Source organism: Canis lupus, chromosome 9 (genome assembly GCF_011100685.1).
Source record: "Canis lupus familiaris isolate Mischka breed German Shepherd chromosome 9, alternate assembly UU_Cfam_GSD_1.0, whole genome shotgun sequence".
NCBI lineage: Eukaryota > Metazoa > Chordata > Mammalia > Carnivora > Canidae > Canis > Canis lupus.
Window position 1 is genome coordinate 582386 of NC_049230.1, and position 26789 is coordinate 609174.

The 26789-nt window shown below is 60.6% G+C and overlaps 2 protein-coding genes and 1 long non-coding RNA gene across 8 annotated transcripts in view; 2 read left to right on the forward strand and 1 right to left on the reverse strand.

The window, feature by feature from the left end:
* Positions 1-19515, forward strand: RAB40B (RAB40B, member RAS oncogene family). Its single transcript, XM_038546213.1, has 6 exons — positions 1-222; positions 14653-14713; positions 15848-15908; positions 16430-16507; positions 17126-17348; positions 18491-19515. The coding sequence occupies exons 1-6, from the start codon at positions 54-56 to the stop codon at positions 18760-18762; spliced, it is 864 nt and encodes a 287-aa protein (XP_038402141.1). The 5' UTR covers positions 1-53; the 3' UTR covers positions 18763-19515.
* Positions 8369-25745, reverse strand: LOC102154540. Of its 2 annotated transcripts, none has more exons than XR_005364097.1 (5): positions 25383-25745; positions 19503-19606; positions 18864-19068; positions 16639-16731; positions 8369-8867 (listed from the first exon to the last, which is right to left on the reverse strand). It is a non-coding gene; the product is annotated as an uncharacterized LOC102154540 (long non-coding RNA). The 2 variants fall into 2 exon arrangements; XR_005364096.1 differs by lacking the exon at positions 25383-25745 and adding an exon at positions 22723-24496.
* WDR45B (WD repeat domain 45B) overlaps positions 24699-26789 on the forward strand; it is a 41079-nt gene continuing 38988 nt past the window's right edge. For 4 of the 5 annotated variants that reach the window (XM_038546212.1, XM_038546206.1, XM_038546207.1 and 1 more), the window contains exon 1: positions 24699-24873. In XM_038546212.1, coding sequence (XP_038402140.1) covers positions 24807-24873 — 67 coding nt within the window. In that variant the 5' untranslated portion in view covers positions 24699-24806. Of the gene's footprint in view, positions 24874-25454; positions 25605-26789 lie in introns of those variants that run through there. The other variant, XM_038546208.1, reaches the window with a different exon arrangement.

Sequence of the window (26789 nt, forward strand, 5' to 3'; positions counted from 1 at the left end):
TCCGTGCTGTCAGCGGCGGACCGCGGGGCCTCTGTGCCTCCCGCGGGCCGGGCATGGGCGCAGGCGGCGGCGGCCGCACGATGAACACCCTGGGCAGCCCGGTCCGCGCCTACGACTTCCTGCTCAAGTTCTTGCTGGTGGGCGACAGCGACGTGGGCAAAGGCGAGATCCTGGCGAGCCTGCAGGATGGCGCGGCCGAGTCCCCCTACGGCCACCCGGCGGGTGAGCGCGGGGCCGGGACCCGGGAGCAGAGCCCGGGGGGATCGCGGTGGGGGGGGGGGGCGGGAGCTCGAGGTGGGGGGACCGGGAGCGCACGGGGGGTGGGAGGGAGGGGGGCCGGGAGCGCACGGGGGGGGCGAGGTGGGCCGGGAGCTCGCGGTGGGGGGGGCCGGGAGCTCGCGGTGGGGGCGCCGGGAGCGCAGGGGGGGCGGGAGGGAGGGGTGCCGGGAGCGCACGGGGGCGGGCTGGGGTCCTGGCGGCGGGCTGGGAGGGGCTGGGCGGGGAGCCAGCGGGGGCCCAGAGAGCGCGCGGAGGGCCGGGGGGCGTGGAGCCGCCGAGCGCAAGGGGCCGGGGGAGCGCGCGGCGGGCGCGGGGAGCCGGGCACCGGGGGAGCGCGCCGAGGAGCTGGGGGCGCAGCGGCCGGGGGAGGCCCTCGCCCGGGGGCGCAGAGCCAGGCGGTGGAGCGCGCGAAGGGCCGGGATCCAGGCGCGCGAGGCTCTCGGCCCTGGGCCTGAGTCGGGCGCGCGCTCCGCAGGAGGCCGGGCTGCACCCCAGGTCCGCGCGTGGGGAGCGCGGCACGTCGGTCTACGGTCTCCCCAAGGTCCGCTTCCTCGCGCAGCCAGCGGCCGGGCAGGGCTCTGGGGTACCTCGGCCCCGGCGGAGGCGGGCGGACCACGCAGGTGGGCTTTGGGGAGGAGGTAGCGGGGCTGCTGCGTGCGCCCGGCTGGGAGGCCGCGAGCGCGTTTGGAGAGGATGCGTGGGGGTAACGGAGCGGGCGGGAGGGGACGGGGCCGAGGCTCCCAGGTGGAGGCTCTGCGCGTGGGAGGGATGGAAGCCGAGGGGAGAGGAAGCAAGAGAACTAACCAGCCTGGAGAGGCTCCTCCTCTGCAAACAGGATCCCGGAGGGCAAGAAACCCAAATGACCCTGGGGAATGCGGCCTGAGGGCGGGAAGGGAAGCACCACGGAAAGGGAAGGAGTGAGGGTTCAGGTGGAGGAGAAGCCACAGGGCTCAGGGAGGACAGGGGGTGGAGGATCCTCAAAGCTGGGGTCTGGGGGTCTGAGGGTCAGAGGCCCCAAGGCGGTGTGCGGCGTTAGGAGGGAGAGATGGCGAGGGGAGGCCAGTGAGGTGGGCATCCAGCTGGACCAGCGGGCAGGGGCCGAGTCAGGTCTTCACCCAGGCAGGCCGCTCTGACGGTGCGGGTGGCTGCAAAGGGCACCTGTCAGCCCTTGTGTCAGAGGCTCCAGGCGCACCTCCAACACAGGTCTTGCCCCCTCTGTCTCCTGGGCTTGCAGTCGGGGTCTCCAGGAGCAGAGGAGGGCGGCCCAGCAAGGGGTCTGTTGATGTTCAAGCCAGCAGGTGTGCTTCCTGCCCTGACCAGGGTAGAATTGAGGCAACGGTCCAGAGGAGGACGTCCTGGGTCCAGAGGACCTCAGCAGCAAATGAACTTGAGTTGAGGCAAGAGGGGCAGGGGTGCAGGGCAAAGTTTGCGGGGTGAGGGACGCGAAGGGAAACAGTGGTCAGCAGAGCTGGCAGAGAGGGGAGCCTGGGGCTTCTGAGCAGGGAGGAGAGGCTCAGGTGGAATGGCCTGGGGCGGGCCTGTGAGATTGGAGGTGTTGGGCCGGGGAGAAAGTTGGGAGGAGGTCGGGAAGGTTCCGGAGAACCGATGCCAAGAACCTGGACTATTCCTGAGGTTGAGGGTGTGAGAGTCAACCTTGGCGCTTGTGAAAATACAGATTCCGTCTCTAATTCCAGATCTGTGTCATCCAAGGTGGTGCCATCAGTGACATGTGATTTTTAAATTTAAAGTAGGGGGATCCCTGAGTGGCTCAGCGGTTTGGCACCTGCCTTTGGCCCAGGGCACGATCCTGGAGTCCCGGGATTGAGTCCCACGTCGGGCTCCCGGCATGGAGCCTGCTTCTCCCTCTGCCTGTGTCTCTGCCTCTCTCTCTCTCTCTCTCTCTCTCTCTGTGTGTGTCTATCATAAATAAATCTTAAAAAAAAAAATAAAGTAGTTACAATGAAACACAAGTAAAGGTTCCTATGAATCGTGGGTCAAGTGCTCAACAGCAGCCCCTGGCCTGTGACCCTGTAGCAGGGCTCTGCTGGCAGGCGCCGCTCTGGGGCTCGGGCTCCAGGAGGGCAGCGGGTTGTGTCTGCAGTTTCCTCCGCAGGGCCTGGGGCTCAGTGGGTGCAGGAGCTCGTAGAGGTGAAGGAAGACACATCGGGCACATAGAGCACGGTGCTCCTAAAACTGCGTGGCTGGGGGCACGAGCCCTAGTGGGTGAGCGATGTGGGCCGGTGGGAGGAGTGTGGACAGAGTGGGTGTCCTGGTGGTTTGAACAGAGCTTGGGTGGCTCTGCTGCGTTACCTTCTTTCTTGTTATTTGTAGACTGAGCGTTTGTAAAAGCAACGAATTAGCACTTTCCCCCAAAGGTCTTTCTTCCACCCCGAGGGAGGACTTAGGTTAAAAAAGACACTTTCCAGGGATTTTAAGAAGTTGAAATCTTTCCCAGTATTATTATTATTATTATTATTATTAGACACGTTCTACTTTGCATTCTGCTGGGGGCTTGGGGAGGGAGAGGGCGTTTGCAGCCCGTGCTTCCATCCCCCACCCGCCTGGCCCCGTGGCTCTCACTCCCGGATCCCAGGCCTACCTGCCCGCAGGCCCTCGGCATCAGGTATTTCCGGGCTTCAGCGCCACAGGAATCCTTTCCCCGCTGCGGGGTCTGGGACCTCTGCGTTTTGCTCTCCCTCTAATTAGCTACATTTCATTTCCAGCCATTTTCCAGGAAAGGGGCATATTTCCTGAGCGTTTTCATGTTTGAGGAGATCTGTCCCTTGTGTTGGTCCGTGGAGAGTATGCGGGTGGGGTCAGAGGGTGGAAGGTGTCCTCAGGCCGCCTTTCCCAGCCCTCAGCCCCAGGTGAGCCGCCGTGGCCAAGGTCAGCGTGTGTCAGCATGTCAGCTGCCGACGCTGCGTGTTGGACCTCTGGCACGCTGTGCACTCTCCGAATTTGCGGATTTCATATTTAACTTCAGGGAAGTTGACTTTGTGGCCCTAAAACACTGTTACATTGACTGGTGTTCGTGCTTCAGGTCTCTTAAGGCTGCTGAGCGGCCCCCACACAGATTTACTATCTGAGTGTCCCGGGCCTGGGGCTGTGTCCTTCCTGGAGGTGCCAGCGGTAAGTCTGCTTGCTTGCCCAGCTTCTAGAACCTTCCTGCACTCCCCGGCTCTGGGCCCCTTCCTGCTGCCGCAGCGGCAGTGTGTGCCCGTGCTGTACCATCCAACCTGCCTCGGTCTCCCTCCTCTGCTGTTAGGCGCCCTCGTGACAGTGCAGGATGACCTCCGTGGGTGACGGTCACCGGGTCAGCACACCTGGTTCCTCCTTGGCCATGTAGCCCCGGGGACCCGCGGGTTGTGAGGGTCACAGCATGGGTACCCCCCCGGGCGGTGAGGCCACCTGCTCCACCCGCTACCCTCCGGCTGGGTTTCAGTCGCATTCCACATGCCTCTGCTTCCCTCTGAGGCCCGGACCTTCTGCCTCTTCCTTCTGGATCTCTGTGGACATCTCAAGCCTTTCCTATTGGTTGGTAACTTTCACTTTAGTAAACTGTTTCTAGACGTTTCTAACTTTTCTTTTTTTATTAGTTTAGTGGTGCGGTCGTTTCGGTCTGCAGTTTTTTTTCCTTACTTGTACAATTTTCATTTAAATTTTTTGGGCAGCCCTGGTGGCTCAGTGTTTTAGCGCCACCTTCAGACCCGGGGCGTGACCCCAGGGTCCCGGGATCGAGTCCCATTTCGGGCTCCCCGCAGGGAGCCTGCTTCTCCCTCTGCCTGTGTCTCTCTGCCTCTCTCCCTGTGTCTCTCATGAATAAATAAATAAAATCTTTTAAAAAATTGTTTTTATTTAAATGATTAATTTCATTTAAAAATATCTTATTTTACCGGCTTACAGTTTCTGCTGCATTGTTCCACCGCATGAAGTAACCGGGGTGACTGTCCTTTGTTCCTTGGGTCCGTTTCCTTCTACGCTGGGCCCTCCGGGTCTGTCTTTCCTCTGAAGACCTGCTGCAGTGCGGTGGTACCCCCAGAGTAGCCGAGGCCCGAGCCCCTGCGCCGGGGCCCACAGGGTGGGTGCCCGGCCAGCGCCTTCTCCGGGTGGAGGTGCTGGGGGAGAGGCCTGCACGGCCCAGCCCCGTGGGGACAGTGAAGTCGCCGTGAGGTCGCGGCCCCGCGGGGCTGGTCTCGCGGGTGGGTGAGGCCCCCGGGCTCCAGCTGGCCCTGCTTCCAGGACCGTGTTGCCTTCCCTTCTCTGACTGCCGAGTCTCTACGTTGGGAGACGGAAGGAGCTGGAACAGACAGTAAATTCTACACCCTCTTTCCTCCCAGCCTTTTTCCCACGGAAACTGGGTGTTTTCTGACAACTTTCTCCCGCCGCTCCGCCAGCTTCCTTCTGCCAGCAGGAAAATCCCATCTTTCTGTCTCTGTTCGGTTCCTGCTAACAGCTAATAATACTGCTGCCCGCCCTTCCCTGGCCCAGAGAGGACAGGGATCATCCCGAGGTAGGTCACGGCGTTAGGCCCCGAGAGGGTGAATAACGGGCCCAGATTGCACAGCGTCGTGAGCACGGGCGGTGGCTGCTGAGGCTGGGCCCTGTGGTTCAGAAGCGGCCCAGAGAAGTGGCTTCTCTCCCGTGAGGACCGCCGCTGCTTTCACTTAGCGACCTCGTCACGGGGCCTTCGCCCTTCTCTTGGCCTTTGCCCAGGCTCTGCCCGGAGACGCACGCACGCAGGTGTGCAGACCTCACAGTGACTCTGCCGGTTTCCCTGGGCGGCCACTTCCAGATTCGAAACACGATTTATAAGGCCTTCACTTCCAAGTCTGAGGACACTCGAAGCCTCTATTCCTCGTCCTCTGCGGTGTGTGGCGCGCTCCTCAGGACAGGCCAGCTTCTGCCTCTGCCTCCTGTGGGCCACCCGCCGCACTGGCACGGCCTCCGCGTGGCTGCCCTTTGACGCCTGTTGCGATTGCCTCCGCGTGTCTGAAACTGTTGAAGCTGCATTGGGTCAGATTTGCTCCTTAGAAGCCATCATCCAGCCCCGCCTCCCCGCGAAATGTGGGGCCTCCTCCCTGCAGCGGGGACTGTGCTCGGACCAGGGTGACGCCGACCCCGGAGAACGGGGAGTGGCCCGGCAACGGCACCGCGGGGGCTGAGGGGTGACAGCCACGTGCTCCTGCCTTGGGCCTACTGCTCGCACCCGCGAACCCCTCGCCCAGCCCCTTGGGGCGAAGAGAAGCAGCGAGCTGTGTCGGAGGCCACGGAGCCCACCGTTTGCATCGCACGCTGTGCACTTACCACCCACTAAGAGATTTTTCTTTTCAGATTTTATTTATTTAGGGATCCCTGGGAGGCTCAGTGGTCGAGCGTCTGCCTTCAGCCCAGGGCATGACCCCGGGTCCCGGGATCGAGTCCCACATTGACCTCCCCACAGGGAGTCTGCTTCTCTGCCTGGGTCTCTGCCTCTCTCTCTCTCTCTCTCTCTCTCTCTCTGTTTCTCACAAAAATCTACGGAGCCAGAATCGTAAATATCTGTATTAAATTTGAGTGGACCCCAATCCAGAAGGCCGAAAGGTGTAACCCTAACGAGGAAAAGAAAGTGGTGAATATGGAGAACGTTGAATTCACCTCCAGGCTAAGAAATTTGTTTGGAAGTAAAATCTGTTTCTTCAGGTCTAGAGTGAAGCGCGTGGTCCGGAAGGTGGACCATTGCCGTGTGGGTCTAAGTAGCGTCGTGCTGGCCTGACGTCCAGGAGACGCAAAGCCAGAGCCCCCAGGGCTGAGATCCGCCCCGAGAGCTTGGGCGTCTGCGCCGGGCCCTGAGCGCCTGTGCGGGGCCGGGCTGGACGCCTGTGCATCTCCCGGGGCCACCGCTGCTAGCGACCACAGGCGGGGGCCTGACGGCGGAGGGTGCTTATCCCCTCCCGAGGCCAGGCCTCTGACATCACTGCGTGGGCAGCCCCCCGCCCCAAGGCTGCAGGGGAGAATAGAATCCCTCCTGGAACCTTCGGCGGCTGCTGCTTGCCTGCCGCCCTGCCCTTTGAATGAGGGAGGGAAGGCCTTGCAAGGGACCTCCGTGTCCTGCTACGCGCGCCCCACCTCGGCCCTCCCCTGGCAGGTGAGCCAGAGGGCTGGGGCCTGCCGGGAGCTGGCACAGGGACTCCCTCCTTCCTTCCCACGCTGACCTGGCTTCGGCACACGTGGCCCAAAGGATGTGCCCGTGGGTGTGGAGAGCCTGGGGGCAACCAGGGCCTGCTGCAGTGCCCAGCGCTCCCCTGGGCTGTGAGGACCCGGCCGCATGAGCCTGGGAGGTGGCTCTGGGCCCTGGGCGCTCTGCTCGGCAGACCCACTGGCCTCCGCCAGCCTCCGCCCCGACAGGGGCCCCTGCCGCTGCCCACGCAGACGCCTTCGGTGGGCTTTCCAGGGCAGCCCGTGTGCTTGTGCCTGGTCGTCTGCGGTGCTGACTGCCCAGCACCTCCCTGGCGGGTGCCTCACCCCCTCTCTCTATCCATGGTGACAAACAGGCGCCCCTCGCCCTCTGATGCTTAGTGCCTGGGACCACAGTGACTGACCATGAAGTAAGGCCCCGCGTCTTCCCCACAAGCGGGGAAGGGGAGTGCGGGGTGGTTCATCCTAAACCATCCTCAGGAGCTCAGGCAGGTGAGCGGGTTTACTGTCCGCCTTTGGGCCACTCACTCAGCGGGCATGGCCATGCCCAGGGACGAGGGCATCTTCCCCCAGGTGTCATGTCACCCCAGCTTCTGCAACTCCAGAGGTCGGGGCTCCTTCTGAAGACACGTGCAGCCCCCGTGTGCGGGAACAGGCCAGGACACAGCACTGCCGGCTGACCAAGCGGCCCTACTGCCCCGGACAGGAGGCGTTGGGGCCCTAGGCGCACACTGCCCCCCGGGCCGGGAGGGCAGCCCCTGGCTGACCTGGGCTTTCTGCAAACGGGCCAATACCGTCAAGAACCGGGCACTTTAACATCAAAGATGCTGCTGCCCTCATTTCTTTCCTGGATGATGGTGAAGACTTCCCGGCGGTGCAAAGTAGGGAGGGAACAGGGAGGATGGCCCGGCAGGGCCGGCCCGCCACGCCCCATTGGTGGTCTGAGTGCAGGTCCCCCGGGACCCCAAGCTGAGGGGCGGCCCCGAGCCACAGTGAGGGCAGCCCTGTGAATTGGACGTGTTGCGACTCTGGAGACAGAGGCTGTTTCCTAGCCACACCCGAGGAAAGGTTCAGAGGCGTTCTTGGCTACTCCGGGTGTCGCTGGTGGTGGGGCGCGCGGGGTGCCGGGCCCCATGCTGTGAGAATCCGGGGCTCCCGATGCAGCTAGCCAGCGCCGAGCATCAGGCGCCCGGGGCCACAGTAGCGTGACTAGCGTCTGACCCCGGCTGGGCACGCGGGAAAACCTAGCTCCCGAGTGGGGAGCGAGTAGCTCCGGGCCGCGAGGGGTGGGAGCTGTGTGGACGAGTGACCGGAGGCCCCGGACCGTCCCTCTTCCGGGAACAGCTGAAGCCACCTCTTTGTTGTGTCAAAGAGGAAAACGAGGAAGGAGAAACATTCAGGGAACATTCTTCCCCAAGGAGATCTGCGGAGAGATGACGGCCCTTCGCTCCAGTCTCTGCCGCTGCATGAACACAATGATCGCACCTCGAGTCCCCGACTAGAATGTGACTTGCTCTCAGAGCCATCCGGGAGCTCGGGCCCGCCCCGCGCCCTCCCCGCCCTCGGCTTCCCCTCCAGAGGGTCCCTTGGACCCCGAAAGCCAAGCGTGGCCAGCTCAGGGAAGGACACGTGAGCATTTGTCTTCTTTGAGGCGAGGGTCACATCATATAATTGTATTTTTATTTATTTTCAGTGTTTCAAGATTTTTAAGTGACATCTACGACCAAAGCGGGGCTCAAACTCACGACCCCGAGATCAAGGGTTGGCCGCTCCTCTGGCTGAGCCAGGCCGGGCCCCAAAGGGAACGACCTTAAAGTGAGCGAGCAAGTGGCACTTGGCTCGCCCACAGCCTGGCGCAGCAGCCCCTGCCCCAGAGCGCGTGCCCCCCCCCCAGGGAAGCCCCCTCCCCGCCTCCAGCAGGCCCTGCTCTGCTTTCTGATGTTTTCATTCAGCATCAGACACACGTCTCCAGAGTCAGCTACTCAAAGATGAACATGTTTGTAAGTGATATTTAACCAATATTTACACCAGAAGAGAATTCTGCTACGTGACGGCACACATTTAACGCCTGCTTGCTCACTAAAATAGAAATAAGCAGGTGGTGCATGAGCTGAACTAAATTATTTATTCATCATGCGGAGCTAAAAGTGGAGTGAATGGCTTGGCATTTGACGCTTCCTTTTTGTTTTTTTTTTTAAAGAAGGCTAAAATTATATCTCTCCTCTGCGTTATTCTGACTCACTCAATGAGCGTTCCAACAGGCTTTGTTCTAGAAGGTTTTGCGTGTTTTTATTTCATTCTGATGGACACAGTTTTCAGGGAATCCGTGGAGTGCGGCGAACATGAGTCCTGATCCCCTCTGTGACACTGCCGATGTCCAGGTGTGGAGGCAGCCACAGGTCGGGGAGGGGGAGCTAGAAGTAGGAGGAGAGCGAACACGTAAGTCAGAGAGAACAGGACCCAGGGCAGGGATGAAAGGGAAAGGTCCAGGACACGAGCTTGTGGGGGCAGGAGACTCTGGCCACGGAGGGGGGTCGGCGGCGGAGACCCGGGCCTTCGGGAAGGGTGAAGCTTTGGCTGAGGTGAGGCCGCTGCTGGGGTAGGCGCGCAGGCTGTAATGTAGCCGTGGCACGTGCGCTCTAGCAGGTGGTAGGGGAAACTGAGGCACGGGGGAGCACCAGCAAACCGCTGCCTGTCAGAACTGGGATTTGATCCCTGGCCCCACTGAGCTCCTCCATGTGGGGCCTTCGCAGCTGGGAACCTACGTGGCCCAGCGGCCGTGGCCGGTCTCCACTCCCACCTTCCCCATCGGGAGAAACCAAGGCACACATTGCACGGGGAAGCAGCGCTTTCTCAAGCTTTATCTCCCACCCCGCTTGCACCACCCACCCCCTCCCCAAGTCTCCACTCTGGGAGGTGCTGCCTGTGGGGCGCAGCGTGCAGCCTGGCAGAGAGACCTGGAGAAGGTGGGGACTCGTGGCTCCAGAGGAAACCACTAGGTCGGTGTTCCTGGGGTCAGGGGCCGGGGTCAGGGGTGAGGGTGAGCCTAGCGGAGGGGCAGGTTATTCAGCAGGGCCATTCTGATGGGAGCTGGCACCTGAGTCACTGAGTTCAGGGTCAGTCACATGGGCTAATGTGGAGCTGGGTTCCCTTTTAAGTTCTTGTTCACTACTAGTGAAAGTCTGAGACACGGGTCAGCATACGTTGTTCTGGGAAGATGTTAACCCATTATCTTTTATAGCTTTTTCCAGGATTTGTATGTCAGACATTTTCTGTTCCTCTCTCCACTCACTGTGCTTTGTGGGTTTTCTATCGGACTGGACATTTTTGGTGCAAACAAAAAGTCAGCTCCACAAGACAGTGTGGTCCTGGCACAAAAACAGACACCCCGATCGATGGAACAGAGCAGAGAACCCAGACAAGGACCCTCAACTCTACAGTCAACTCATCTTCGACAAAGCAGGAAAGAATATCCACTGGAAAAAAGACAGTCTCTGCAACAGATGGTGTTGGGAAAATTGGATAATCATATGCAGGAGAACAAAACTAGCCACTTTCTTACACCAGACACAAAAACAAATTCAAAATGATAATTAAAGACCTAAATGTGAGGCAGGAAACCATCCAAATCCTAGAGGAGAACACAGGCAGCCGCCTCTCTGACCAAGGCCACAACAACTTGCTAGATGCGTCTCCAGGGGCAAGGGAAGCAAAAGCAAACATGAACTATTAGGACTTCATCAAAATAAAAAGCTTCTGCACAGTGAAGGAAATAATCAACAAAACTAAAAGATACCCTACAGAATGGGAGAAGATATTTGCAACATATTGGATAAAGGACTAGTATCCAGAATCTATAAAGAATTCATCAAAATTAATACCCAAAAAATAAATAATCCAGTTAAAAATGAATGGGCAGAAAACATGAACAGATACTTCTCCAAAGAAATGTCCATACAAACGGCCAACGGACACTTGAAAAACTGTTCAGCGTCACTCGGCATCGGGGAAATACAAATCAAAACCACAACAAGATCCCACCTCACAGCAGTCAGAATGACAAAAATGAACAAGTCAGGAAACCACAGATGTTGGTGAGGATGCGGAGAAGGGGGAGCCCTCTTGCCCTGTTGGTGGGAAGGTGAACTGGTGCAGCCACTCTGGAAAAGAGAGTGGAGGGTCCAAGAAGTTAAAAATAGGGCTACCCTACGACCCAGCAATTGCACTACTGGGGATTTATCCCAAAAGATACAAAAAAAGTTATTTGAAGGGGCACACGCACCCCAATGTTTATAGCAGCATTATCAACAATAGCTAAATTATGGAAAGAGCCCAGATGTTCATCCACAGATGAATGGATAAAGAAGATTGGTGTGTATACAATGGAGTATTACTCAGCCATCAAAAGAATGAAATCTTGTCATTTGCAACAACATGGATGGAACTGAAGGGTATTATGCTGACTGAGTAAGCCAGTCAGAGAAAGACAAATTCCTATGATCTCACTCATGTGGAATTTAAGAAACAAAACAGATAAACATCAGGGAAGGGAAGGAAAAATGAAAAAAAGATAAAAACAGAGAGATAGAGGCAAACCATAAGAGATTCTTAACTATAGAGAACAAACGGAGGGTGGCTGGAGGGGGGGGGGTAGGAGGATGGGGTCACTGGGTGGAGTCACTTGTGGAATCACTAAATTCTATTTCTGAAACCAATACTACACTATATGTACTAACTTGAATTAAAAAAAAAAGTCAGCTCCAAGCAGTCTAAGCGAAGAGGATTTTATGGCCTGGCCTGCCCGGTAGTTGAAGGGCAGGCCTCCTTTGAGGCTAGGCTGGGTCCTGGTGCCTGAGCCTTTCAGGATGCTCTACTGCTCTCTCCCTATCTGTGTTATCTTACTTCCCAGCTCATCTTCCACCTGGTGAGCCCTGAACTGTATGATTGCTGCAAGATATGACGCCAAAGTGGAGAAAGTGGTGAAAGCCGGTCCCTCTTTGGTGTTCTAGGGTCACTGGTTTTTATATATCGTCTATCATTGAGAGTTGTTGTCTGCAGAAGGCAGTCCGGTAGGAGCTGTGCAGCCATGGCCAGAAGCAGAACCTCAAAAGGGAGGAATCCAAAAACAATAAAGATCTTGGAAATTGATTTGTTTTCTTTTTCTTTTATTTATTTATGATAGTCACACAGAGAGAGAGAGAGAGAGAGGCAGAGACATAGGCAGAGGGAGAAGCAGGCTCCATGCACCGGGAGCCCGACGTGGGATTCGATCCCGGGTCTCCAGGATCGCGCCCTGGACCAAAGGCAGGCGCTAAACCGCTGCACCACCCAGGGATCCCGATCTTGGAAATTGAAAATGTGATGGAAGAAATAAAAATTTCAGAGGAAGGATAAAAGAGAACATTGAGACCATTTTCCAGAATGTTGAAAAAAAGAGAGAGAAGCAAAATAAGAGACACTAAGAAAATCGTGGAGTAGGTTCAGGAGGCCCAACATCTTATTAACAAAACCCCAGCGGGACACCTGGGTGGCTCAGTGGTTAAGCATCTACCTTCAGCTCAGGATGTGATCCTGGAGACTGGGGATCGAGTCCCACATTGGGCTCCCTGCATGGAGCCTGCTTCTTCCTCTCCCTGTGTCTCTGCCTCTGTGTGTGTGTGTGTCTCTCATGAATAAGTAAAATCTTTAAAAAAAAAAAGAAAACTGGAAGAACTTTTAGGGATGCATTAGTGCTAAATGCAGAGAAAACTAAGCAAGTAAACAAAAAGGCAATTTATAATTCTAGTAAAAACAAAAAGTTGTATGTGAAGGACATATGAACACAGGATACCACATGGTCCAGCCACAGATACTGTTTACTTGGTCATATTGATGTAAAATTGGATATTGATCTAGCTAAAATGCAAATAACTATACTGTGTGTGTGTGTGTATAAGGGAGAGAGAAGTATGTGGAGTAAGTCAATGAAAGAGACCTACATCTTCACCTTCCACCGTGGGAATTGGATTAACGCCTAAACTGAAAAGTCAGGAAGTAGGAATACAAGTATGTTGTTTGCAAATTTGGAGATACATAGGAGAAGAAATACAGAAAAGTGGTGGACTGTGGACCAGGACCTGTCGTTTTCCATGTTAAGTCTCTGACACTTGATCTCATGTGCATCTATGACGGCTGTAACCAAAAACCAAGCACAGGGGGATCCCGGGGTGGCTCGGTGGTTTAGGGCCGCCTTCGGCCCAGGGCGTGATCCTGGAGTCCCGTGTCGGGCTCCCTGCAGGGAGCCTGCTTCTCCCTCTGCCTGTGTCTCTGCCTCTCTCGGTGTCTCTCAGGAATAAATAAATAAAATATTTTTAAAAAGCACAGTTTTAAAAACACAAGGGTGCTTGGGACGGCCTGGCTGGCTCGGTTGGTGGTGCATGCAACTCTTGATCTAAGGGTGGTGAGTTCAAGCTCATGTTGGGTGGAGAGATTACTTAACATAAAACAAAACAAAATGGGGAAAAAAGCCTAACCCTTTAAAATTCTTTTAAATTTATGAAAACTTATTTTTTTTTATTGTGGACCTAAAAAATCAGTACATGAGGACGTTTTGTGAGTCAAAGGAGCCAACCCAATCCAAACAGTGGGTGCACCTCCCAGGTCAAAGACGGAGCGGCTCTGCAGCCCGTGAGCACCGAGAGCCCCCCGCCAAGGCCCGGCTCCGTGGGCGCCTGCTCGCTGCTGCACGCGGGGGCACGGCCATGGGCGTTCCGGGGCAGGAAGGAAACGTTTCCGAAATTAACTCTGAAGTCGGTCTCCGGGTGGGTTTTTGACTGCTTCTACACGTTCGATGGGCGCGTCCCGCGTGTGTATCATGCGGCTGTACCCTCTCTTTAGCACATGGTCTGCTTGATGCCTGCATGTGCGCAGACCCTATTACAGGCGAGCGCTTCGTGCTCGCTTATGTGTGTGTTGCACGTCCATCACGTGTGCGCAGCGCTGACACTGCGAAAGCCAGACGGCGGGCATTGGTGGTTGCCCCTTGGATGCCTCGGTGGGACCTTGAGGGGCTGTGAAGAGCCCTTGGGGTCGCTCCAAAGGGTCATCTCTTGGAGCCTGAAGCTGCCGGCCTGGGATGTCCGCGGTCCGCCCTGACTCTGGGCACTGTCCCCTCAGGATGCAAAGCCAGCCCCGTGTCACCTTCCACCATGCACACCCAGGGATGCGCTCAGCTTTTGTTATTTTTAAAAATATTTTATTTATTTATTCCTGAGAGACACAGAGAGAGGCAGAGACCCAGGCAGAGGGAGAAGCAGGCTCCCTATGGGGAGCCCAACGTGGGACTCGATCCCGGGACCCCGGGGTCTCGCCCTGGGCCGGAGGCAGACCCTCAATGGCTGAGCCCCCCACCCCGTGTCCCGCGCTCAGCCTACTTGAAAGACAGGACGGTTCGTGGATGTGCTATTCTTTCTCGGGGCTTTGTGGGGGCACCAAAGCCTCAGCATGGCCATCTGTCCAGGATCTCGCCCTGGGCCAGGCATTTCTGTTTAGAAGTAAAACACATGCTCCTTGAAGAAACTTGGCAACAGGGAAAGATTGGGGTAAACAAACATAAACACACGCCAGAAACTTCCGGGTGGACGTGGGCTGCTCCTCGGTGTTGCCCGCCTCCCGCCCCCCCCCCGCCCCCCCCGCATGCACACGCACAAATACACGCAGGGTTACTCTTTACACAGTTGCAGTAACTCTTCGTATCTCATTTCCCACACGACAAGTTTCATTTCACATCCTTAGTGTGATAACCTGGGGACGCGATCTGGGTTTAGCCTGGGAGTGCAGCTTAGGGGAGCAGCCCCAGGATGGGAGGTGGGGTCACGGAGGCCAGGGGCGAGTCAGCCCTCCCCCCCTCCCCCCCTCCCCCCAGACCAATCGGTTCTGAACCACAGTCCCCGACCCGGTCCCCTGGCTGTGCTGCGCATGAATCGGGCAGCAGGTCGGGCCGCGAGGGACCAGAAGGCCAGAGGCCCCACAGAGGGGGGGGGGGGGCGGGGCCGATCCAGCCCAGGAGACCCAAGCAGGGTCCGGTCTGTCCACCTCGAAAACTGTGACTGTGCCGGGTGGGAAGTCCTTTCTGTCCCCCAGGAGGGTTCTCTTCTCCAGTGCGTGGGCTTGAGAGTGACCTCGAGGCCAGCTGCACTAAGCTGCCCCGCCCCCCCACAGGCATCGACTACAAGACCACCACCATCCTGCTGGACGGCCGGAGGGTGAAGCTGCAGCTCTGGTGAGTCGAGGCCCCCGGTCCCGGCAGACCCAGGGCCTCCCCGGTACCAGGAGGGTCCACGCTTGTGACGGGGACAGACCTCCGCAGATGTGGGAGGTTGGGAGCAAGTCGCCCTCGCCCAGGTCTGGACGGGCCTCTATCTCCGCCCCCTGCCCCCCACCCCCACCCTGCAGCCCTGGCTCTGAGGTCTGGGTCACACCCGGCCTCTGCTCCTCCAGCTCCGGGTTGGGGGGAGAATCAGGCTTTCCTGCTTTGACCGACCACTGGGTTGGCCGCCCCCCCGCAACCTGCCTGATGACTGTCCCCATGTTACCCCTGCCCCTGGGCCACCTGCATGGCTTTCTGTGCCTGGACAGGCCCAAGCCCCATGAGCTGGACGCCCCTCTGCTGCCATCCGCAGGTGCCCCTGCCGGGGGGGGGTCAGCACCCGGCCCCTTCCCGCTGCCCAGCACCCCAGGATGTTCGGGGTTGTGGGTACAGCCCTCCCTGGTGTCCTCTGGGCTTCCCGCTGCCGTGGGTCCACAAGGTCCAGGCCCTCTCCTCTTGTCACCCGACCCCTGCCTGCTGTGCCCGCCACCCGCCATCCCCGTCCAGGCCTGAGGCCTGCGGGGCCAGGGCTTCTCTCTCCCAGGAGACCATCGGGCCCCACTCTCAGCCCGTCCCTCCCGCACGCCGCCCCAAAGCACCTGCTAGACCTTCCTGTGACTCCCTGTCTCGTGTGAGCGGCGTGTCCTAGCAGGGCCCACCCTCTCAGTCAATGGCGGCATGTGCGCCTCCTCGGCTGCTCTGGCCCCCCGGTTTGCCCTCATGTGCAAGAGCCCCGGTCTCCCTGCAAAGCCAGTGGTTGGCGTCCCAGGCCTGCCTCCTTGCCCTCGACGGCTCCTCACCCGCAGAAATCCTCCGGCGCGGGCCCTGCAGAACCCTGGGCCCGGCCCCCCCCCTCTCAGCTCCTCGAGGACTCAGAAGGCAGGCCCGGGTCACCACTGCCCGGGGCTGGGGGGCGGGGGAGCCGTTCATACTGAGGATGTGCCTGGAGCTGCAGCCCACCCTCGTCCCCGCGTCCCCGTGCAGCACGTTTGCTCGGCTCCGGGGCAGCCGTGATTTCCTCTCACTGGCCTCCACTGTCTTTTGCAGGGACACCTCTGGGCAGGGAAGATTTTGTACCATATTCCGCTCCTACTCCCGGGGCGCACAGGTAACACCCCCAAGCCGGGAGGTCAGCCTCACCGAGTAATGACCCCGCGCGGCTCTCTAGTGGGCGCCTGGAGGGCAGGGTGGCACTGGCCTGGGGACTGGTGCAAGGTCTGCAAGAGGCCCTTCTTCAGCCCAGAGGCGCGCGGTGGTGCCTGCGTGTGCCTGTGGCCGTGCGTGTGCCCGTGTGCACGCTCAGGGGAGCGCTCCGTCCAGAGAGTGGCCCTGCAGTCCCCCACATGCCGCGTCCCTAGAGCGGCTGCTGGACGTGGGGGATGCGGTGCCCGTGCCCACCTCACCTGGACATTTGGGGGTTCATTGACGAGCTCCTGAAATACCACCAGGAATGACAATTTAGCTGCTCTACTTGGTAGATAAGTAAGAATAATAGGTTTTCTGTTAAAATAAGTAAACTGGTAGTTGAGCTGGGTGTGAGCCCGTGACCGAGTCGCCTGCGGCCTGGCCGGCGCGGCCCCGAGCTGTGCCCGCCTGTCCTGCAGGTGAGCCCGGTGCCTCTACCCGCAGGGCGTGATCCTGGTCTATGACATCGCCAACCGCTGGTCCTTTGACGGCATCGACCGGTGGATCAAGGAGATCGACGAGGTAGGACCCGGTGTGGCAGGCGCCGTCCGCGTGGGCACGTGGGGGGCGGGCACGTGGCCCAGACATGAGGCTCCAGCAGCATGCAGACAGTCACCTCCCAGAACAGCATGGGCCCTCATGTGGGGACTCACCCGGCCCGCAGTGTGGACGCTCCCAGGGCCGCCGGACAGCCATGGTGGACGCGGAGGGGTCAGAACCGCCTCGTGGCACGGCTGTCCCGTCACCTGCCCAAACACATTGCCAGAAACAACAGGAATTTATTGTCTCGCAGTTTGGAGGCCAGAAGTCCAAAATCCAGCGTCGGCAGGGCCGGCTCCCTCCCAAGGCCCCAGGGGAGGGTCCTTCCCGCCCCCTGCAGCCTCTGCCGGCACGCGGTGTGCGCCCCGTGAGTCCCGTGTCCCCTCCTCCCCTGACAAGGACACCAATGACTGGCTTTAGGGCCCACCCCCCGACCTTGTCTTCACTAAGCACGTCTGCAAAACCCTGCCTCCGTAGGACACGGTCCGCGGTTCTGGGTGGGCACGAGTCCAGGACGGTGCATTTGCCTGTGCGCCCAGCGGTGCCAGCCAGCACCAAATCTGGCACAGGTAACACGCTTGCCTCTCTCTCACCCCGCAGCATGCCCCCGGGGTCCCTAAAATCCTGGTGGGGAACCGGCTGCACCTGGCCTTCAAGCGGCAGGTCCCCACGGAGCAGGCCCAGGCCTACGCGGAGCGCCTGGGCGTCACGTTCTTCGAGGTCAGCCCCCTGTGCAACTTCAACATCACGGAGTCGTTCACGGAGCTGGCCAGGACCGTGCTGCTGCGGCACGGGATGGACCGGCTCTGGAGGCCCAGCAAGGGTAGGCACCTCCTCCCGCCCCGGGCCGCCTCCCACCGCGTCCACCCTCGGAGTAAATGCGTTTAATCTGAGAGAAATCACTAGAACGTTTCTGTCAGAAAGTTCACGAGAGACATTTCTGTGTGGGCGCAGAGGCGGAGGTGCGTGTGCACAGGTGTTGGGCAGGCGCCCTGCGCCCACGGTTCTGGGAAGAGCACCGCGTCGGGAATGACTCACTTTAACTCATTTTGTTTGCAAAGAGGGGAGCTTGAGAGACAGAAGAGCATCGAGCGCTGTTGGCAGTCTCTAACCTGAGGCTGGAAACTGCTCAGAGCCTTGGTGTCAATCCACCCAAACGCCTGTGCCGACCCCGTCCACCTTGCGGGGACCCCGCTGGGACAGCCGCCGTGGATTTCCGCCACGGATTTCCTCTGACGCCCCTGTCAGCAGGCGGCTGTCACAGGAAGGAAAGACAATCTAGTCGTAGAGTGGGGCAGCACAGGGTTGAGGGAGCAAAATCCGATTCTTTTAATCAGGGATTCTCGGCCGCAGCCCTGCCTCCAGCTTGGACGGGAGGTTTCCTGGGGTGTCAGTATGTGCACCCCGCCTCCAGCTGTGGATGGACACCCAGTGTCCCGCAGAGTCAAAACCACCCCCAGCTGAGAGCCACGGTGCCGAGAGAGCTCCTGCTGGGCCCCCCGGGCCTGACCTTCGGGGCTAGGAGGTGGCGGCTGTGCCAGGAGGCCCCCCATCCCCATCCTGGGGGGCCTGACCCACGAGGAATGGTGGAGACGAGAGCCAAGCATTGGCTTCCGAGGCGTGCTCTCGAGCCCGCCCCTGTACAGCTGGTCACACGTGGGAGGGCGGTCACCCCTGACACCCTTGGTTTCTCACCCCACGCCGCGGTCGGGCAAGTCCTGGGGGAGGACCTCAGCGGCCGCCGTCTCCCCTCCGGGTCTGCCCACCTTGGGGCCTGGAGGGAAGGCAGCCGGGTCTCCAGGCCCGGCTGCCCGGTGGCCGTGTCCTGAGGGCCGGGAGCGGGCGCGGTGGGCGGAGAGCCCGGCCCAGGGCGTGCGGCAGGGAGGCGGTGAGGTGGCGGGTCCACCCTGGTGTCGCTCTGTGTCAGGCACGTGAACTAAACTCGGTTTCCTTTCCTTCCCCAAGTGCTGAGCCTGCAGGACCTGTGCTGCCGAGCGGTGGTGTCCTGCACACCTGTGCACCTGGTAGACAAGCTCCCGCTGCCCATGGCCCTGAGGGGCCATCTCAAATCCTTCTCCATGGCCAGCGGCCTCAACGCCAGGATGATGCACGGCCGCTCCTACTCCCTCACCGCCAGCTCCACGCACAAGAGGAGCGGCCTCCGCAAGGTGAAGGCTGCCCGGCCGCCGCAGAGCCCGCCCAAGCGCTGCCCCAGGAACAGCTGTAAGGTCTCCTGAAGCAGGAGCACGGACGGGCCTCCAGGAGAGGCTGGGCAGTCCCGTGAGGGACAGGGACAAGGACAGGGTGGCGGGAGCCCGCTCCAGGGCCGGAAACACACCTGCCGATCGCTCCTGCGACCCAGCCGCTCTGAGCGCTGAGGACACAGCTTGACTCCGATGCTTCTCCGTGGACAAGCACGAAGCTCTCGTTTGACACGCGTGTTTGTCCGGGGGCTTGGCTCTTGATGACACCAGCGTGGCCTCCCTCATAGACCTGCTTTGGAGGTGCAGCGGCTCACGCAGTGACTGTGAGGTGCAGCAACTCTGGAAAGCAGCGGGAGAGAGAGATGACCCTCGACCCCACGACCTCACGAGGGCCCTTTGTGAACCTGCAGTTCACACCCACGTGCTCGTTGACGGGCAAGGCGGGAGTCAGAGATCACACTCGGCCGTTCCATCCAGCTCGGGTCTGACACGGATTTGATACAGTTTTTGCTATGTTATTTACCATGTTTGGGGATCAATAAGTGATTTATATGCATATTTTTCTGTAAATCTACATTTTTTTGTACAAGACGTTCCATAGGTTATGAAGGTAAGGGAAGAAAATGCCAAAGATATCTCTAGTTGCGTCGAGCAGCCACACGTAGTCACAATGCATCCAGATCGGCAAGGAAACTACTGTTTGGGCCGTTTCGGTAAGGAATGCAGTGCGCCCTGTTATTGAAGAAAATGTTTCTCGACAATAAAATGCGTACCTGTTTCTTGGTAGGGCTGTCGGCTGGTCCTTTCTGATTCTGATCATATTATTGATCACCCGGGCAGGGTCTCAGCTTCCTGGGGGTACCTGCCTGACATCTCCCTGCAGCAGCGGGAGGTTATTACAGGGAATCAAAAAAAAAAAAAAAAAAGAAAAGAAAGAAAAACTATCAATGAGAAGATGCCCAGGTGTTCTCAGTTTCTATACACAATATACAGATTTTTAGATATTTAAGGGGCCTGAGAATTGGAAGCAACAGCTCTATCTGGAGATGGGCAGGTGAGGCCCAGAGAGGAGAAATGAGCCCGGCCAGTGCTGGTCACTGCTGAGGGCCTAGGGCCAGGCTCCAGGCCACTCCTTAAGATGACTGGTAATGTTCTAGAAGGAATATCCTATAGTTCCCCAAGCCCCTGTGACCTGCGGCTCTTCCGGTGTTTCTGGAGCACACTGGTCCCCAGGGGGACACTAGAAGCTGGCTGAGCCAGTGAGGAGACTCCAGGGCTCTGCCCACACCTGGATCTCAGGCTCCTGCCCCCGGGCATAAGGGTACATTTCCACCATGCTCGGCACTCCCAGGGTGGGGCACTTTGTAATCGTGGCCCCAGGATGGGCCAGGATGGCCTGGGATGGCCCGGGATGGGCCGGGATGGCCCACGATGGCCCACGATGGGCCAGGATGGCCCCAAGATGGCCCACGATGGGCCAGGATGGCCCCAAGATGGCCCAGGATGGCCCCGGGATGGCCTGAGCATGGCCCGGGATGGCCCCCAGGATGGTCCTGGGATGGCCCCAGGATGGGCCGGGATGGCCCCAAGATGGCCCAGGATGGCCCAGGATGGCCCCGCGATGGTCAGGGATGGCCCTAGGATGGCCCTGGGATGGCCTGGGATGGCCCCAGGATAGCCCTGAGGATGGCCCCGAGGATGGCCCCGGGATGGCCCCGGGATGGCCCCAGGATAGCCCTTGAGGATGGCCCCGGGATGGCCCCAGGATGGCCCCAGGATGGCCCTGGGATGGCCTGGGATGGCCCCAGGATAGCCCTGAGGATGGCCTGAGGATGGCCTGAGGATGGCCCTGGGATGGCCCTGAGAATGGCCCCGGGATGGCCTGAGGATGGCCCCGGGATGGCCCCAAGGATGGCCCCGGGATGGCTCCAAGGATGGCCCCAGGAAGGCCCTGGGATGGTCCAGGATGGCCCAGAGGATGGCCCCAGGATGGTCCCGGGATGGCCCCGAGGATGGCCCCAGGATGGTCCCGGGAGGTCTGGGATGGCCCAGAGGATGGCCCCGGGATGGCCTGAGGATGGCCCTGGGATGGCCCAGGATGGGCCAGGATGGCCCCAAGGATGGCCCCAGGATGGCCCCGGGATGGCCTGAGGATGGCCCGGGATGGGCCAGGATGGCCCCAAGATGGCCCAGGATGGCCCTGGGATGGCCCGAGGATGCTCCTGCAAGTCATACTTCACAGTATAAAGTGCTCTTAGCAAGTGGAAGGTATGGAAGTAAAGCGTGCATGTTTTGGTGGTGAATGTACTACAATATGTAAAGTGAACCCTGGAAAAACTGCCCCCCACACTGTTTCTTCCCTGGCCCACCCCGCTGGCAAACCCACCCAGAGTGGAATCAGGAATATCTGATTGTGCCCCAGATGTTTGTAATTCTCTTCTTAAGCATCTAGATTCAAAACATCATGGACAAGTGCATCTTCCGTCGCCCTGTGAAGGTCACGGCCCCACGCAGCAGCCTCCGGGACAGAGAACTCACGTCGGTGAGGGGCTGCACAAGCGGACCCTGACCCGGGAGAAAGGGTCACGTGAGGCTCCGTGGCATCGGCCTGCCCAGGAGCGGCAGGTGGAGCAGCTGCCCTCTCTGGAGAGCCTCCTCATCGAGGCAAGTGCTGGGGGGCAAGGGAGGTGGTCCAGCCGCAGGGGATCCCCACGGACAGACGGACGGACAGACACAGGAGGGCCCAGCCAGGAGGGCTGGCGCCCGGCCGGGGGTGTGCTCGCTGCCCTGAGCTACCAGAGGCTGTTGGCCAGACGGAGGGACATGGTGGGGACGGCGGCACACGGCTGCCAGGGACGGGCCCGCGGTGGCACCGGGGCGGCTGGAGCGGGGGCTGAGCCGCGTCCTAGGCAGGGCTCGCCATCCTCGCCCCCGACCCGCGGCGGGGTCTGCTGGGTCTGCTCGGCGCTCCCGCTCTGCTGGGCCACTGAGGTCGCGGCCGCTTTCTCTCATCTCTGGGTCCTCTCACCCTTTCTTCCCACCGGAGCCCGCCGCTGAGCCGAGCCTGCGAGGCCGGCTTCCCACCGTGCTCCTCGCTGCGGCTCCCTCCCGCCCCATCCTGGCCTGAGTGTCTGGGGCAGGAGGGGGAAGGCGGTAAGGGAGCCGAGCCCGGGAGCGGGGCGCCCCCAGCTCCCCAGACCCCGGGCGATTGTGAGCCGCCTGTGGACGAGCGCGTGTTTGGAAGGTGGGAGAACGGGCCCAGGTCAAGGCGGCATCGGCGCAGGACGGGCCGACCCGGGCACTGCCCGCTTCCCGGCCCCACGGGCTCTCCCCTCCGGGGCCGCGGTCAGGTGCGGGCGTGGGCCCGAGTGCCAGCCTCTCGGGCAGGCTTCCCGCTCCGACTCTGTGGGGAGCGCCTCACGGGGCCACCGCGTGCTCTGCGGGCTTGATGCCGCCCCGAAATTGGGCCACTGCTTCACACTCCGCTTCCGAAATGGGGATGATGCGTGGCGGCTTTTTGGGAGGCTCTCTATCCATTTTACTCATGAAATAAATCACGTGAAGCCACCTTAGAACCTTGCCTCCAAAGCCGTCTGCACACTGCATGTCTCCCACGGCTGCTCTGCTGGGGCACCTGTGCTGCCCGACAGCCAGGCCTGGTTCCTTCTGGAAGCTCCTGGAGACAGTTCGGGGCTGCTCCAGCTCCCTGGCTCCTGGCTGTCCCCAATCTCTGCCTCTGCGGTGACTGTGACACTCCTTAAAATGTCGTTACCTTCAGGGCCCACCTGGACAATCCAGGACAGTCTCTTCTGCCCCGGAAGGAGCCACATATATAGGGTACAGGGGTGGGGATGCGGACATCGTCATCACTCAGCTGACCACGTGTGCCCCCGGCTGTGGCCGATCCGGGTCTTGCCCCCAGGAGTACCGCCATCCCCGATTCTGTGTACACCACACCCTTTGCCCTCTTTCTGCGACCATCCCCGTGCATACCTGCCCCCGAACAGCCGTGCTCCGTTTGCCGTTTTGAGCTTCGTGTAAACCGCTTCACACCAGAGGTGTGCTTCTGCAACCTGGGTCTGATGCTCAACGTTGTTTGGAGACTCATCACCCGGACACAAGTGGCTCAGTCGGTCCCATTCGTGCCTCTGCACCACCTTGCTTCCCCACAGGCGGCTTTGCGCAGCATTTCCACCCATTTTGGAAAACCCTTAATAACCCATCATAGCCCCAGACACCTCGCAGAGTACCCGCCCCCCCACCATGGAGACCCTCCTCGGCTCACGGGGACACACAGGGTATCCTGAGGCTCCGTGAAGCATTTCTGTGGCCTATGTTGTTAAAACATTAGATGTCATTTTCCTCCTAGAGATAGAGAGCTGGGCTTTGGGAAGCAACACAACACTTCCCTATGTCCTCCATCTCCGTCCAGCCCCGGTGTGCGTCCCAGAGGTAAGAATGTTCCCCTGCCCCATTAGGAGAGGGAATCAGTGAGGAGCCTGGCCCTCATTTCCAGCCACTGCTCCCATCTTTGGCCTGAAGGCTTGTGAGCTACCAGTGGGCCATGCTGGTGTCCTGGGGTTGCCTCAAGCAGATGGCTCAACAAGGGACACCCATGTCCCCACAGCCTGGGGGCCCCAAGGGGAACCCCCTCCAGCTCCTGGGGGCGACGGCCGTGCTCAGCATGTGCTGGCTGTGGCTGCACGGCAGCAGCGTCAGCCTTCCCCTCAGGTGGCCATCCCCTCTATCATCTCGCCTTTTCTTCTCCACCAAGGACAACACTCGTCATGGACTTCAGGCTGCCCTAAATCCAGGGTGATCTCATCTTGGGATCCTTAATTACACCTGCAAAGAATCTCCAAACAGGGTCACAGTTACAGGTTCTGGGCGGGAGTATGTCTGGGGGCCACCACTCAACCTATTCCAGAGGGAGGTACAGCTTTGAGTGCCCGGTTAAGTCACAGAGGCTGCGGTGAGGGGCACGGCCACCAGCCCCCTCCCCAGCCGCCTGCTGCCGGTCACAGAAAGACACGGAGGGAGGTGTGGACCGCAGGGGGCCCCAGACCAAGGGAAGGGCAGGGTCTCTGCGAGTGCCTGCCTGGAGCAGCCACAGCCAGCTGGGCGGCCTCTGGCAGCAGGGTTGAGTCTGGGGCTGCGGGCCGAGCGAGGTGAGACCCTGCCCGGGGCCCTAATGACAGGCCCCCCTCCCGGGGAATGAGGCACTGACTGCCCGGGCCGAGGGTCCCCTGCTCCCTGCACGCCCACAGGGTCCCTTGAGGGGGGTCCGTGCTCCGGGAGGGGCTGTGGCCGCAGGGGCTCGGGCCCGCGGGGTTTCTGTAGGGGCCTCCATCTTCCACCTACTTCCACTTCCCCCGCGTCTCTATCTTTGTGTACGTTTTACTGCTGTTGATCGCAAAACCGTATAATGTATTGTTATCGTTATTTTTAAAGTTTTGTTTATTTATCCATAAGAGACCCAGAGAGAGAGACAGAGGCAGAGACACAGGCAGGGGGAGGAGCAGGCTCCACGCAGGGAGCCCGACGCGATGCGGGACTCGATCCCGGGACCTGGGATCACGCCCTGGGCTGCAGGCGGCGCTGAACCGCTGAGCCACCAGGGCTGCCCTGTATTGTTATTATTTTCACTGTTTTCAACCAATAAGAAGTCTCTTACACTTAATTTATATGGTTCCCGGGGAGGAGCCTCTCCCTGTGTTTGGGGCTCTGGGCCCGGCTGCTCGCGAGGGGCGCGGTGGGGCGCGGGCGCCGCTGGGGGCCGCACCGCCGTCCCGCGTGGGCTGCCCTCGGGACCCCCCGCCCCAGGCCCCGCCCCTCCGCGCAGGCCCCGCCCCCGCCGCGGCCCCGCCCCGCGCACGTGACATTCTCGGCGCTCCCCCGCCGCCCTGGCCGGGCCCGGGTGGATGCGCTCGGCGCTCCGCGGCTTCCTGGCTGCGCGCGCACGCACGTCCGCCCCTCGCTTCCGGCGCGGCGGCCTCCGCCGGACAGACGGGACCGGGCGCCCGGCCTCCCCGAGGGCATGCGGCGCTGAGGGGCGGCGGACCCTCCGCGGCGGCGCCATGAACCTCCTGCCGTGTAACCCGCACGGCAACGGGCTGCTCTACGCCGGCTTCAACCAGGACCACGGTGAGGGCGCCCCTGCGCGCGCCCGAGCCCCGACCCGGGCTCTTCCGGAGCCTCAGCCCCCGCCCGGCCCGGCCCGGCCGCTCCCTCGGTGCCCCCCGACCCCGGCCGGGCCCGCCCCCGCCCCCGCCCCTGACCCGGACGCCCCCGCCCCCGGCCGGCCCCTCCCCCGACGCCCCCCGGCCCGACCCGGCCGCACCCCGGACGCCCCCCGACCCCGGCCGGCCCCTTCCCCGACGCCCCCCGACCCGACCCGAGTCCTCCCCGACCCCGGCCGGGCCCGCCCCCGACGCCCCGGACCCCGACCCGAGTCCTCCCCCGACCCGACCCGGACGCCCCCGACCGGCCCCTCCCCCGACGCCCCCCGACCCGGCCCGGCCGCTCCTCGGACTCCCGGCCGCCCCCCGCCCCGCCCCCCGGCGCCGCCCCCACTCCGGGCGGGCCCGCGCTCCTTCCGGGAGCCGCACCCTCCGGGGCAGCCCGGCCCGAGGCTCGCCCCCCGCCGCGTGTACCGGGTCGGCCGGGAGGCTCCGCTCTCGGGGGCTCGGCTCCACCGCGTCGGAGACGGCCCGAGGCGGCCCGGCCGCTGTAGCCCCCGGCGCTGGCGGCGTCCTGAGCGGCCCCGAGCCCCGCCAGCGTTTCTTCTCTTGCTCCGTGAAGTCAGCGGCGCCAAGGGCCGCCCCGTTGAGGGCTCCTCCGGGAAGGGCTTGCAGCCGCCGGGGTCCCCGGGTGATGTAAGCGGAAGGCCCGCGGGGGGCGGCGGCGGCTCGGGAGCTTCACGGCGTTTGCGGAGCCGACGGTGAACGGCGTCGCGGGCTGCCTGCGGGGGCGGCCAAACCTGCCTCCGGGCGCTGATCGCGGGGCCCCGCCGGGCTGGGGGCCTGGGGAGGTGACGGGCGGGGCGGGGCGGGGCGGGGCGGGGCGGACCACGTCGGCAGTTCTGGCGGGGCCGGGCCGCCGGGACCGTGGGGACACGTACTTACCAGGGCAGTAGGAGTTGGGGCCAGATGTTGGCCGTCGGGCGGTGACGTGGCTGAACGTGTTGGGGTCTGGCATGCAGAGGAGGGCCTGGCAATAAGAGATCCCTTTAAGGAATTAACGGCGGCGTAACAAATCCTTAAAAAGTAGGTGTGCAGGGCGCAGGGGGCCCAGTCGGTGAAGTGTCTGCCTTCAGCTCAGGTCACGATCCCACGGCCCTGGGATTGAGTCATGCACCTGGCGCCCTGCTCGGTGGGGAGTCTGCTTCTGCCTCCGTCCCACACCTCTCATGGATAAATAACATCTTTAAAAAAAATAAAATGGAAAGAGATGGCAGCCAAGTAGCAAAGGAGAGAAGTAACTATAAAAACTGGTGATACCTTTTGTGTTTACAAAAGTGAACATCTGGGCCCCCGGGTGGCTCGGGTGGAGCGTCTGCCTCCAGCTCAGGCGTGACCCCGGGGACCCGGGATCGAGTCCCACGTCGGGCTTCCCGCAGGGAGCCAGCTTCTCCCTCTGCCTGCGTCTCTGCCTCTCTCAGGAATAAATAAATAAAATCTAAAGAAAAAAGTTCAGTGACTTGAAGTCATTGAATGCAAGACAATCATTCTTAGACCTGCCTTGATCCTGAGGGAGGAATCTTCAAATTAAATTTCAGTATAGTAATCAAGGCTTGTAATGATGTGGATTAAGAAACCAGTGAAGTTTACGGTATTTTTACAAAGGTTCATCAAAGGTTGTTTTCATTTTTTTTTATTTTATTTTATGATAGTCACAGAGAGAGAGAGGCAGAGACATAGGCAGAGGGAGAAGCAGGCTCCATGCACCGGGAGCACGACACGGGATTCAATCCCGAGTCTCCAGGATCACGCCCTGGGCCAAAGGCAGGCGCCAAACCGCTGCGCCACCCAGGGATCCCAAAGGTTGTTTTTAAAATACAG

Excerpts from the sequence above, each read along its gene's own strand:
- RAB40B (XM_038546213.1), top strand. The coding sequence starts at position 54 with ATGGGCGCAGGCGGCGGCGGCCGCACGATGAACACCCTGGGCAGCCCG. Across the intron at positions 14,714-15,847 it reads AGGGTGAAGCTGCAGCTCTG|GGACACCTCTGGGCAGGGAA; the intron begins GTGAGTCGAGGC and ends TGTCTTTTGCAG. Across the intron at positions 15,909-16,429 it reads CCTACTCCCGGGGCGCACAG|GGCGTGATCCTGGTCTATGA; the intron begins GTAACACCCCCA and ends CTCTACCCGCAG.